Genomic DNA, 14,268 nt, shown 5'->3' on the forward strand with positions numbered 1-14,268 from the left:
TTCTTTTCATATAGGCAACAGGCTGGCCTGAGTGGCATCAGCAGGATGGGAGTGGTTCAGGATATTAACACACCAGGGGCAGGGGGAGATACAAACCCAGAGCTTCTTTCAGGATTTGAGCTGCTGTGTAACAAGCCTCAAGAACACCTGCAGGCAATGGCAGTGCTACCATCTTACAAGCACAGTGCCTATGAGTGATTTCATCTAAGGAGATGGGCTATGACAGCAGCAAAAAAAGGAGGCTCCAAGCTTACAGGAGAAGCAGCTTTTGGATTTTACCCCCTTGCCGCTTTTTGCAAACAACACACCTATTTCTCTTTTATGGGGGAACACTTTGTTTGATTGAACTCAAAGCATGTATTCTCTGGCTGGATTCTATTGACATGAGCATTTTCTCCATGGCTCCTCTACTAGGGAGTTAACTGCCACATTCATACACACTGGCACCAATGACCAAGAGGAAGCAGTGTCCAAAGATAAGCTAAATGAGACTCCACCTCAGATTCATCCCACTAGAACAGCTTTCCTTCTAGTACCTTGCGAGTTATAATTTCACAACTCAATGGGATTTAAGGGAGGATTATGCGAGGTGGGCTGGGGAGTAAAGATGGCGTAAGCTCATATGAACTACGGGCTTCTCCAAGCAACCTGTTTATGGATCATTCATCCTAATTTGCTTGTGCAAAGCTTATGCAGAGGTTGAACTATGTTAGGTGTCTATTGAGCTTTTGTTCTGATTTAAGTGTATCTGTTATGCTAGGAAAACATAGCACTTTAATACACCAACTCTGCAAACTTAAAATTAAATCCACATGGCCTTTATTTTATTTAAGGAGCTGGATGCATAATTTAATTAAGTAGTAGCAACTATTGTCAGCTGGTTCACCTCAACTAAATTCTTCTCAGAGAAAACCCATTGAAATAAGTCAGGCTTCCTCAAACTCGGCCCTCCAGATGTTTTGAGACTACAACTCCCATCATCCTTGACCAATGGTCCTGTTAGCTAGGGATCATGAGAGTCGTAGGCCAAAAACATCTGGAGGGCTGAGTTTGAGGAAGCCTGAAATAAGTGAATCTAAATGAGGGCTCATCCACACCACCCTTTGTCCTGTGATTTCTTCTGAGGAATCTAGGCACAGGTCCTGCAGCTTTCCCTAGCAAAAACCCACCATTTACCACTGAATTGGAACAAATGGCCAATCCACAGAAAACTCAATTCTTGTTTGCTCTGGTTCAGCAGTAAACAGTGGGAAATAAACAGTGGGTTTTCATTTTCCCCCCCCCCGTCCCAGGGGCTACAAGATGGGTCAGAGCCATCTTTCTAATGCTGGAACCTTTTAACTTCCAACAGGAAATACAAACTGGCTGAGCTTTATTTAGTTACAGCCTGTTTGATGGACAGAAGTTGAGCTTCTGGATCATTGTGCTCGCTTCACCTCTTTGGCATTCCCCAAGGAAGTTTCACATGAGGACTAGAGACCGGTCTTGTGGAGAATTCTTCTTCTGCTATTTCTGTTCCTCACTGATGTCATAATTCCCCTGCCTGTGACACTAGAATCTTGGCCATGGCAAGGGGGATGTCACAGGGAATGAGGATTATGGAGGAGAAAGCAAGAGGAGCCCACCAGGGCTTTAGATGCCAAAGAAGTCTGTTTTCATGCACATGACCCTTCAAGTAACAGCCGAGGGCAGAAGCAATGGAGATAGGATACATAATTTATGTGCACAGGGAATGAGAATTGGCACTGAGTAACATCTTTCTCAAGCTCTCCACAAGGTGTCATATGCTTCATTTCTATTCATGGCATTTCTGGTGCCATTTAACAAGATCCTGCCTGCTTAATAAAGCTTTGAAATCTTAACGCTTAATTGTGCAATCACCGATACAGATTTCAGATGAGTCTGTTTATAGGTTTTAATTTATGAAAAGAGTGTTTGGTTGTTATCATTTAAATCCATCCAACCAATCTCTCTCTCCCACCTCTGCCTCCAAATCTCTTTCTTTCTGTTTAAGGGGATTTTCTTTCACATTTTAGGAAAAACAAACTGGCTCTCTAGAAGCCCCCCCCCCCAATACAAATGAAGTAGAAAATAATAACCAGTGAAAGATTGTCAGCCTAGAATAACTGGCATTTACTGCACAGTTGTTGGTCTATACCGATTATCCCTACAAAAGTATGTGTGCTTGATAGGAGAAGTGACTCTGCGCATTAATTGGTATGTTATCAACACAAATCAGCAAATGAAACTTTTTCTATTACTCCCTCTCCTGGCCCAGAAAAGCCTCACCTATTCATTGTTACCTCTTCTACAGGTATAGGCTGTTTTCAAAATTGCGCAAGAGGAAGGTAGCTTGTTCAGTGGATTCTTGTCTTTACCTCATCCCTCAGCAGCAGCACCCCCCCCCCAAAAAAAAAGCCTCTCCAAAAGGTGAAGCAGACCTGCATAGTGAGCTGTGTCTTCTAGGTCTCCAATGTGTGTTTAGGGGAAATTGTCTAAAAGAGGGCGGAGTTCCTCCACCTGATTTTGGCCTTTCCCCTCTGCCCCATAGCAGGCATGGATGACACAGTGCACAATATTTGGTCAGTACCCACCTTGATCTCTGAAGGGAGAAGCTTTTTAGGAGGTAGTGTGTGTTGAAAGGAGAGAGAAGGGTAAGGGGAAGATCCATTGCACAAACTCACTTTCCACTCTCATATCAATGGATGCAACCCTTTAAAAATATGGTGTCCCGTGCACTTTCTAAAGATTGGGAAAATGTAAATAATAGGGATGGAGCATGCAGTGGCGGAGGAGGCCACTAGGGCGCCTAGGGCAGCGCACTCAGGGGTGGGGAGAGCTGCCCATAGGGGTGGGGTGCAGGGCCTCCAGAATCTACCTACCTCCTTCCACTCAGCCGCCCCACAGCTGGTGGGAGTGAGGCAGCGGGAGGAGCATTTGGGCAGCGCAGAGCCTGTGCATGTCCAAGCCACTGCGTCTATCCCAGGAGAGATGTGTGGCTCAGGCACGCTGCAGGCCCAGCAGTGAGTGCAGCCCGCCATTTTGTCACCCCCCTCAGTGGTGACACATGGGGCGGTCCGCACCCACCACACCCCCTCCCTCTGCCCCTGGGAACGTGACTCAGCATTCCATGAGTGGATTTGATTGTCATGCAATGTGACGATAAGGAGGAAGGAAGCACAAGTGTCTTCCAACAGATAAGGAAAGTTAAGTTCATGCCTTTGGTTGACCAAAGATACAAACATTGATGGACAGGGCCGAGGCAAACTAAAAGGTTTGGGGGTTTTTAATTAACACTTACTATATAACTTAAAGCCCATTTTCTTTGTTGGAGGGGGGCATTTCTATAAAATGGGATGGAAGTATTTATCTGTTCAGGAAACACTGCCCTTGCTCTTAACTGGCTTTGTTTGCCTTGAGTAAAATTAGCAGATACCCAGAACTTATTTGCTATATAATGCTGTGATCAGGGGCAGATTTTGGTAATCTTTCGTAATATGGCGCCCTATGTAATAATAATAATAATAATAATAATAATAATAATAATAATAATAATAATTTATTTATACCGCGCCCATCTGGCTGGGCCTCCCCAGCCACTCTGGGCGGCTTCCATAAAAACCAAAAATACAGTAAAATATCAAAAATTGGTGCACCCAAGTGGCACATAAATTTCTAATTATCTTTAAATGTTTTAATAGTTTTTTATTGATAATTTTATAGTTTCTTGTAAATCACTTAAGAGATTTTATTACAATCAAGTGATATATACATTTTTTTAAGAAATAAATAAATGTGACTGGTCCAAAAAAGTAGTGCCATAATTCAAAATCAGTGTTTTTTTGCCCTTGATGACATCATAACATACTCAGATCTGGGCAGCACACAGAACTGTGTTGTCAGCCAAAATGTGACTCCTGGCTGGTTGGACTCAAGAAGGAGAAAGAAGACCTAAAAGGAACACCCCTGTAAGGGAAGGTAATTCCAGATCCCAGTTGTATTTTTCAACATTCAAACATGGTGGTTTGACTTCCAAATAAGCAAGAATAGAACGAGGCAGGTCATTATACAAGCTTATGAGCATATATCAAAATCAGGCTGTCCTCAGGTGGGTAGATGAGACTAAAGGTGTTTAGTTCAAAATGTCTAGTTATGACTCCCCAGATAAAACTTCAGATTTCTCCCTCTGTTAATCAAAATGATACATACCTGCCTTTTTCTGCTCCCTTTCCCCTCACAACACTCAATAACAGTTTTGCATAGGCCATGCCTGTAAAAGGATGAGTAAGCTGGGATGCCCCTCCCATGGCAAAATGAACCGCATAAAAGGGAATATGTCTGGATCTTATAATTGCAAGGAAAGCAAAGAGGGGAGTTAAGTGTGTGAGAAAAAGGAGATGTGTACAACACTCATCAGAAGTGGAAACGGAAGGAAGGAAGGAAGGAAGGAAGGAAGGAAGGAAGGAAGGAAGGAAGGAAGGAAGGAAGGAAGGAAGGCGATTAAAATGAGGAGTGTTAGAAAGGTATAGTGGGCAAGTCTTTCTCCACCAGACCTCCCCATCGTCCAGGTCACAGCAGCACAGAAAACAGCCCCTCAGATCTCAAGGGAGTTTCAAGTTTCCACGTGGACTCAGATATCCAAACCTATGCAGCAAAGATTGGTTTCCTGAAATTAAGGTACCTCTGCATGACACTGTCTGGCACTCAGAACAACTCAGAAGAAGAAGAAAAACATTTCCTCTATTTTATAGGAAAGAGGTGAGGGTCCTAAAACAGCCTAATGGAATTTGTAAATGCTCTGAAGGGCAGTGGTCTTGACAGCAGGTATTGTGTAGAGTTTTTGAATGTGAAGCCTATATAACAGCTCAGTCGTAACTGGCCAATTAGGTCAAGTTGCAACTCTGAAGACTACCTCATGCAATACTCATTTCAGACACAGAACATACTTACATATCGGAAATAGCATATAGCCTGTGTGTAGATCATTATCTATGTCCATCACAAACAGATAAATCAATGCACGGACACAAGATGGGAAAATCTGGGAATCTGGCTAAATGTGGCTTCTTGGCACATGTCCCGAAACCAAATATATATTTCTTGGAATCTGTTACTTTCATGCTAGCAGCATCACTCATCATGTCGGAACCAGGGAAATGAAAGAGATTCTTTTTTTCAACAGTCCTTTTCAACATCAAGAGGGCTTTCTTGGCATCCCAATATCTCTCTTTTTCTCCATCATTTAGTAGGATTGTATTTTTTCTTGATTTTATTATCTTAACTCCCTGTCAACTGCTTTGACAAAGCAGTGTATAATTATTAGTAATAATAATAATTTTGTTGCATTTTATGATTATTATCCTGCTTCGTCTTTGGTTTAAAAATTATTTTAGCATATTAGATTTAATCACTTCCATCATTGCACCTCTTGGGTTTCATTATATTGCTATTTTTTTGCTGTACATTTCTCTCTCCCCCCCCCCCACGACTCTTCCTGAAAAACTGTTAGTTGTCCAGACTTTTGTGTCATCTCTATCAAGTCTTATAATATGATTAATCAAAATGGTAACTGGATAAGGTCAAGTATAATCTAAATTATGCCTTTTGGTTTCAATACATGCACAAGAATCTTCACACTTGCCAGCCTTCATGTGTGTTTTGTTCTCCACAATCCCAAATAACTTTATCTAGAGAAAATATGTTTGATGCACCCCAGGAGAGTCTTAATGAAAATCTTAGGTGAACATGAAAAACTTGTCCTTCCCACCCTTATCCTTAAGTTTTTCCAAAACCCATTCCAAACAGAAGAAACCCAGTTTTTGATTGTGCTTACCATCTCAGCACAGCAATTACTGAAGTTTTCTGGTGTTAGCATTTAAACGTCTTAGGAACAACTTTTGGCTTCATTCATTAGCCACCAACATTAAATTACCTTCTTTACTTTGCTTTTCCTCTGATTTTAGTTAATGAAATCCATCTTGCCCAGCTCCAGTCTCCTGCAGTCCATTCTACTCTTCAACTTTGGACTTTCCTCCATCCACATCCTTCAGTGTCTTTGTTACCCAACATGCATTGATAACTGGTTTGTATGACATCACTAGATTCCTCTTTAAGAAGCTGGGCACAAACTTTTAACAGGGCCTGCCAATGGCTATTTCATCCAACGCAGACTTTGCCATCCTGCCACCCTCTCAGTATTTTGTACTACACCTCCCATCAGCTCCAACCTGTCTGGGAGGTGTAGTTCAAAATGTCTGGAGGGCACCAGATTGTTGAAAGCTGTTCTAATGCATGGAACAGCACAAAGAGGTCACATTTCACCCACTTCTCTACAGTGTAGACTGGACTATAAACTTCTCAGTCCTCCAAAGGACTGATTCACATTTTTATTTCAGTAACCAGACATCCAGTGCCATATTTTGTTATGTTAACCCCTTATTTCAGGAAATCAAGCTGTGCAGTTATGGATACTCTTAGAATGAGATACAGTCAAACCTCTTAAGCTACCCCAAACCATACCTAGACATTTCTCCCCCAAATCCTTGCCACCCCATTCTCCAACCTAGCAGGTTGTGGAATGCTTGCTGTACCCATTTGGCTTAGAGATGTGACTGCATCAAATATAATAATAATAATAATAATAATAATAATAATAATAATAATAATTAAAAGGCTCTAAAGGTTACATTAAAAGGCATCTTTCAGTCCAAACTGGCAATGGAAACAAAAACCTTCTCTACCTTGCAGGTCAGCTTTGGTCAACTCAACTTTGTTAGCAAAAGAATGGAAAAAAGCGAAAACAATAAACCAGAGGTTAGTAAAATGGCAGATAAAACCGGGGTAACATCACTAAAAAGAAACAAACAAAAAACAACTGGAATAACCAGCACAGCCCTTACGCACACTTAAGAGATTTGGGAGGGGTGACGCCACCAAAGACAACACACAGACACATCAGGAGAGAGGCAGCCATAAGGGCCTCAGTCCATCACTACCTGAACAACATCAATCCAAAACAGCAGACAACATAGCACAGACTAGGGAGGGGGGAGAGTAGACACATTTCTGAAGCACAGAACATCAGATGGAACATTAACGGCACATGATTCACCAATATTCATAAATGAAGCAGCAAACAATAGTGTTTCATTTCCTGCAAGGAGCCTCCCTATTCCCCAAGAAAAGCCTAGAGTCAATCGGAATCAAATTAAGTCAATATGGCTGCCAGCGAACCAATCTGGGTATTTCCCTCTGTGATATGTACACCCAGAAAGACAAAAGACTCCTTCCTCAGATCACCTCTCCTCACTGGGTTTTATCATTATGGGTTTTTATTTCTTTGTATTTTAAAAGCAAGATAGACAGTCCAATGTAAATGGCAACGTTTTCTCCCTTGTAAGATAGCACAATCATCAATTGTGGAAGATGACTTCATCTATGGGCTCCTGCTTACGGAATCCACTGTGTTCTGGAGGAAGTGAACATGATGGCGGTCACTGAATATGCATGTGAATATTGCCCTGTCCACTTTCATATGTTCTGAATCCTACTCTGTTCCTAGATGGTAAAGTGGCAGCTGCCGCTAGGAAGATCTTTGCTCACTTGTCAGCTGTACCTTTTCCTGGGTGTAATGAGAAAGTTTATGATGTAGAGATGTTCCCTTAATATTAAGAAGTTGGTAGTTTCAAGGCTGCTAATGTGCCTGCCCATTATTGACATCAGATGACGCCATTCCCGCTGCCCCCCCCCCTTCTGCAATTGAGCCTAAATGAAACCAGGCACAATTCAAAATGCTGGTAATCACCTTAAAATCCCTAAATAGTTTGGGCCCAGGAAACTAAAAGGACCACCTGTTCCAAGATGATCCTTCTTCTCATTGGGATTGATCTGCTGAGAGGACCTTGCTTGTACTGTAACTACAAAGGAATATTTCTCCCATGCCTTCCACCACTGTAACATTTAACACTTTTAACAGCCAATAGAGAGCAATCCTCATAATGCTTAAAAACTTGATTCTTTGACGATATATGAAAACCTTGAAATGGCAATTACTTCTCCTTTGAAACTATTCTCTCTCCATCTCTTGACCAACACAATTAAGTATATTGATGAATATTTTAAAGGGACTTTTGAAAATGAGAGAGAAATATAGCATTCCCCCCCACATCCATAACTTCTTCTTTTTCCATTTAGCCCAATGATCAAATCAGTGGTATAGAGTCAAAAATACATTCTCTTATGAGCCAAACGCAAGACCAACTGCTGAACAGATTAAGGCCTCTTAAATCTAAATTGCAAAACTGGGGGGGGGGGTCCCTCCATCTTCAAAAAGCCTTTTGTGCATTTTCACAAGATCTAGTCAACATGGTTCCCTCCAGAGGTTGCTGGACTCCAACTCCCAACAGCCCCAGCCAACTTGGCCAATGTGGACTAGCTTTGCCTCTCACCTCTCCTCAGCAATTGCCATTTCAGTCACCTTCCAACTGGTGAAAGATAAGGGGGACTTTTTGTATCCACAGAGACTTTGTGCATTTTAAAACCCCTGGAAAATCATGGATCTAACATATGTAGGGAGCTTCCATGGATATGGAAAACTCCCTGCTTCAGAAAGTCACCTTGCATGAGTGGAGAGGATGAGAGAATACTGCAACACCACCATGATATACTGTATATCTTAGATAATATAGTGTTATCAATATCTGCATCCACACTTTGCTATTCGGCACAATAATGGTGGTGTTCTGGAGAAAGTCAATGTTCTTTGTTGGGTTCTGATGATTGAGTAAAAAATGGGGGGTTGGTTTCTCATAGCTACCCTTTGTGACTCATGACTTTGTTGCTCTGAGAACAAATCATATCTCTGGGCAGGCTGTATTTGCCGAAGTACAGTTTGTGCGTTAAAGACTGGAGGGTGGTCACAATGGAGATGGTAGTGATGGTGGAATGGCAACAAATGATGGATGACATAAGAATGAAGTCATAAACAAGCAGCAGACATGGACACTCTCTCTCTCTCTCTCTCTCTCTCTCTCTCTCACACACACACACACACACACACACACAAGTTACTCATTACAGAAAGTCTTAGTTCATTGCATTTTTTGCTCAGGATATCATCTAAAAGTGGCTTCATTCAATGCTACATTTGCTAGGGGATTATCAGCTGTTAAAACCAATGTCCATGGACTCAGTAAGTTGCACTTGACCCGTCAGATCAACAGAGGAGGGCTGGGTGGGTGCTTTCTTGTTTATTTTGAAGAGAAGAAAGATCTCGTCTTCTAAGCTTTTCTTCTTCCATTTAAAGGTAATATTATTCTTGCCAGCAAGAAGATTGATTCCATTCCTTCCGAGGGCCCCAACTACAAATGTCAGCACAATCCATGCAAGGTGCTCATTTCTCTACAGAGCTGTTCTCAAAAGCCACAAAGTCCTGAACTCAAAAGATCCAGGTGGTAACTGGGTGGCTAGTTCTTTCTTGAATTTTAAGATCTTGCTTTCTCTTGTGTTGCTGAAGTATTCCAAGTAGACATTTGAGGATGGTAGAAAGCTGGTAGCTCAGCGAGAGAGCACCTTCTTTGTAGGCAGATGGGTCCAGGTTCAACCCACAGCATCTCCAGGTAGGACTGGAAATGTCCCCTTGAGAGCCACTGCCAGTCAGTGCATTCAATACTGAGCCAGGTGAACGAGTGGTCTGACTTGGTATAAGGAAGATTCCAATGTTCTGCTGTAATTTGATTTCTAATTTCTCTGCTATTTGTCAATATGGGGACAATTGTGCCTGGTGGTGTCTGTACATTTTGTGAATTTTTAGCTGGGCAAAATAAAAAAGTTTATTGAGCATCTTAACTCTGAAATAGTTAACTTGAACAAGCCAAATTTGTTAGCACCAAATTTGTTTCATGCCTTCCACAGAAACATATATGTGGCCTCTTCTCAGCGTATGTTTTGCATTGACAGGAAGATCTGGTTTTCCCAGCAGACATTTAGATTTTTGTTTGTTTGTTTTTAAGTAGCAATATCTGACTTGTGGCTTCCAATTATGTTGCTATTTTGTGCATTATTTATTGTTCTTATCCAGCTCCTTCAGACTTTCCTGTTAGCAACAGATATGGTTGCTGTCATTTCCTGCTGGTTTTCTATGTTGTGATAGGTTTTTTCTTTTGCATTTCACCTGTAGTATTTTATTTTAGGAGTTGATGTTTTTATCTGGTTTTACTTATGTGAGATGCCTGGGGTCCATCTCAATGATGAAAGTCAGGATCTAAGTTATTAAAATACTTATGATATACATAAATGAAATGGGTCCAGCTTCCTCCCTCTTGTTTCCAGATAAAATAGTGATTCTAGCAGCCTCTATGGCCCCAAATGAAGGGCTGCAACTCAATGGCAAAGCACCCACATTGCCTGGTCCCAGGTTCAATCCCCAAAATTTGCAGGTAGAGCTGGGAGACAGACTTCATTCTGAAACCTTGCAAAATGATTGCTAGTCAGTGTAGATGCTGCTTTTATGGGTGTGTTGACTCCCCTAAATCTCTGTGTCAAATGGGTGCTGAGTCTAACGGGCGTTGGTGTTTAATCAATGCTTGGTGCATTACGATGGGCTACCAAGCACTGAATTTAGCAGTGTCAAAGTATAGGCCCAACCAGTTTTTCCCGTGTGCAGGAAGCTGCGTGGGAGAAGGTAGGCCATTAGCAGGGAACGAGAGATGGGCTATCAACAAATGAAAGACTCTGAGCCAGCCAGAGAGTGGGAGAAGCCTCTTCCTGAGCTCTGAGATAGTAAACAGAGACAAAAGGAGAGCAGAAGGTTTAGGATTTTGAGGGCTCGGGGAAGTGTCCATCTGCTAAATGCAGTGAGCTGGGGAAGGGGTGTTGGAGCACAATGTGGGCTCCCAGCCATGAGAGAAAAAGGACCCTCTTGGATTGTGATAATTTGATCCCCTCCCTTGTAGGTTCAGGTTGTATATATATCATAAAGGCACCACAGTCTCTGCTGTGCATCATTCACAAAAGGAAACATAGACCTTGGAAGAGTGCATTTGAAATCCCTGGAATCTCGTACCATTTGGCTTGGACACTAATGGGCTGGATGAATTCTGCATAAGGCAGGTTCCTATGTTCCTACAATAAACTGCTGGTCAAGCTATCTTCTTTGCTATAACTGCTTCTGCTAATATGGTGTGCCTGTTGTGACCAAGTCATTTTCTTATGTGGCTGAGAGTGCTCAGGTTTTTATATAACTAATGCCAAGAATGTTATGATTTGATACAGCCTTTCTGCCTTAAATGCCACTCGTGACGATTATGTCATCCCACAGCTGAATACCTAAGGGCTGTGTGATAACCACCAGCTAAGGCTTGGATTCCTCACAGCTGGATGCAACAAAGCCCTTGGCTTTGCTAAAATACCTTTACAGGAGCATCTGAGCTGCCTGCAAAGCACTGATCAAACATTTAACAGGATAAGGAAGTAGCTGCCAAAAGCTTCTGTGTCAACTGCTGAAAAAAAGGCATTGTACAATGAATTCAAATCCAAAGGACCATCCACAAACTCAGTTCTTCCTTAATTTATATCTCAAATTTTCAGCTAAAGATTTAAACCCAGGCTGGGCTATGCACAACATTCCTCTAAAATGTCCTTTCTCCCCATAGTACTGGATCTGACAATTTATGCATTAGGTGGTGATTTTTCCTCATCTATGCTGTCACCTTCACTAGCTGTTCTCTTTATTCTTTAAGATTCAGTGTAATATTACTGAGCAGAGCTTAAAAGACACAAGGAGCAATCCTATATGGAACCAGATCAATGGTCCATCTACTACACTATATTCACATCGGTCTTCCCCAACCTGGTGAACTCCAGGTATTTTGGCCATGCTGACTGAGACTGATGGAAGGTGTAGTCCAAAACATCAAATTGGGGCAGGCTGATCCGTGCTGACTGGTGAGGGTCCAAGGCAAAGGTCTTTCCAAAGTTGCTGCTTGAAACTTTTGAATTGAAGTTGTCACTGACGGAACCTGAGACCTCATATATGTAAAAACAAGCATTCCACCTTTGAGCTATGAACTCTGCCGCTTTTAGCTGTGCTTGTCTTTTTAAATATGGTTAACATCAATTAAAAAGGAAATTGGGCAACCAGGGGGATATCTGAAGTCCTCCCGGTGCCAGAAAGTTAAGTAATCAGTCTTCCATAAAATTATATATATTTAAGAATATTAAATGCTCATTGTGAGCAGCCAGAAACTATTCTAAGACTCTTAAAGGGACCCTTCTCTCAAAAGAAAATGTTGTGAGCCACTAAAAGGATTGTTTAAAAAGCCTAAGTGCAAAAGGGGGCCTCTTCTAAACATAAAAGCAATGTTCAACATCACATGAATGGCCATGATTATATTTCCCTTTCTTTCTCCTCCCATCAGCACATCCCTGAGTCCCCATGTGCCCTTAGGGGTCTCCCAACACTCTAGAAACTGCAGTGGGGGAGAAGAAAGGGAAACTCAAGCTATGCAAGCAGAAGGCCATTGTGTAAGTGGACTGACACCACCGGATGTCACCCAAAGAGTATTTTCTTTTTTCTGAGGACTCAGCAATGGCAGCAGTGTTCTGTTTCTCTTGTTTGATACTGAGAGATTATCTCCTACCTGCCTTCTTCACAAGCCTTTGTCAGTTCAAGGACAAGTGTTTTCACAAAAACCTTATCACCCAGATTTCTCTTTCTATACCATTCTATATCAAAACATTGCACAAAAAGACACTGTCTCAAAGCAGTATGTCATTTATTCCAAAATCATATAAAATTTGAGACTGCTGGTGGGGAACCCAGTCAACCGGCCATGGGATCCACAGCCTCCCAGAAAGGCTAGTGGGAGATTACCCAAAACATACAGGAACAGACCAGTAAAATAATGGTGAGACATAGAAAAAGTATAATCTGGCACTCTATAGAATATGAAAGGCAACTGTGTGCTGTACGGCAACTTGTGGAGTCCAATGCAGGGTTCAAGAACTTTTGATTATACCAGATTATAAAATCCTGGCATGCAGAGAGCTTTAAATGGGTAGGAAAAAACTGAATTATCAGGGAAGTAATGTTCAAGACATCTTTTCTATTACTCCCTGTCATTGCTCTCTTTGACCAACTCACAGTGCAGAAGCATTTCCAGCTGTCTCCCTGTAATAGACACAATGTGTGAATTGGTCCCAGGGATGTGATGTAAAAGAGAACTTGGTCTCAAAGAGTGACTGTGTCTTTGCTAAGGAGGTTATCAAAAGCTTGATGCTCAGGTGCAGATCTGGACTGTGGCATATGACTATACCCATGCAGTTAATCAGAGCTGGAGTGGTGGCAGTAGGGGCCAGCATGGGAGGGTCGAGCCACCCTTCAGAAACCAGCTTCACTGCAGATTACCTGTGCAACAGTGGAGCAGGACAGCGGGAAGGTTGGGGTTCTGCAGACAGACTGGTGGGAGCATGGATTGGATTGGTTCTGCTGGTGTGCCTCCACAGTACTGACTTCAGCACTGCCTTGAGCAAGTACCGCCCAGGTAAGCTGCAGCAATGTCGTGTCAGGAGGACAGCTCCACCCCAGCACACCTGCTGCTACTTCATGATGGGAAATAAAACACACCAGTTGATGTTAATGTGTGTTGTGTGACCTCAATTTCTATGTGGATTGCTTTTGTGTTGGGCACCTCCTAAATGTTTGTGCGTCTTCCATTCTGGAGAGACACACAACATGAATGTCAGGGGACTGCCATCGGAACAGGAGAGGGAGGCAGGGGGATACAGAGAGCCTCCAATGCTTCTGAGGAGCAGCCCCTCGTCCAATGGTGGGGAAAGCCACACCTCCAGTGGAGCAGAGGGGGAAGGGGGCAGCCAAGCGAGGGGAGGGCTTGAAGATGCTACTGAGAGCCCAAGCATCTCACCTAGCCCAGCTGGACATGAGGCAGACATGCCGTTTCCGTCACCCAGCTTGTGCAGAGGGGTGAAAAGTAAGGAGGGGAGGCGGAGATTTGGGGTGTCTAAGTTCTTATGTTGGGGGAGAAACCGGAAGGGGTCACTCCCAGAATCTGCAAGTGACTAAGACGGACATGAACTTTGTGGTTCTGCACTGTAAATAGTTTGCACCAATAAAACCTGTAAAAGACAGGTCGGAGTCCTTCCTGCCTGGTTACTCACAAGCAACCACCACCAGCACCTGACAGTACCCAAAAAGGAAAGCTACATTACAACATGGAGTGTTTCACAGTCACCTCTCATTTCTTTTGCACA

The 14,268-nt window shown here is 42.6% G+C and overlaps 1 protein-coding gene and 2 long non-coding RNA genes across 32 annotated transcripts in view; 2 read left to right on the forward strand and 1 right to left on the reverse strand.

Moving 5' to 3' along the window:
- Window positions 1-14,268, reverse strand: part of NRXN3 (neurexin 3) — a 1,209,742-nt gene that overhangs the window by 648,862 nt on the left and 546,612 nt on the right. For 17 of the 28 annotated variants that reach the window (XM_083500839.1, XM_083500837.1, XM_083500855.1 and 14 more), the window contains one exon: window positions 6,741-6,767. The exons of the other annotated variants lie outside the window; for them this stretch is intronic. In XM_083500839.1, coding sequence (XP_083356965.1) covers window positions 6,741-6,767 — 27 coding nt within the window. The remainder of the gene's footprint in view (window positions 1-6,740; window positions 6,768-14,268) is intronic. 28 annotated transcript variants of the gene reach the window in all.
- On the forward strand, window positions 1,552-14,145 carry LOC310707153. 3 transcript variants are annotated; one of them, XR_014526362.1, is made up of 5 exons: window positions 1,582-1,675; window positions 2,037-2,217; window positions 6,748-6,813; window positions 7,401-7,508; window positions 12,417-13,110. It is a non-coding gene; the product is annotated as an uncharacterized lncRNA (long non-coding RNA). The 3 variants fall into 3 exon arrangements; XR_014526363.1 differs by lacking the exon at window positions 2,037-2,217 and adding an exon at window positions 5,964-6,082 and having other exon boundaries at window positions 1,584-1,675; XR_014526361.1 differs by lacking the exon at window positions 2,037-2,217 and having other exon boundaries at window positions 1,552-1,675; window positions 12,417-14,145.
- Window positions 8,872-11,174, forward strand: LOC310707275. The gene is made up of 2 exons (XR_014526413.1): window positions 8,872-9,190; window positions 9,305-11,174. It is a non-coding gene; the product is annotated as an uncharacterized lncRNA (long non-coding RNA).

The sequence above is a fragment of the Podarcis liolepis genome (genome assembly GCF_965112155.1).
Source record: "Podarcis liolepis genome assembly, chromosome: 1".
Taxonomy (NCBI): Eukaryota; Metazoa; Chordata; class Lepidosauria; order Squamata; family Lacertidae; genus Podarcis; species Podarcis liolepis.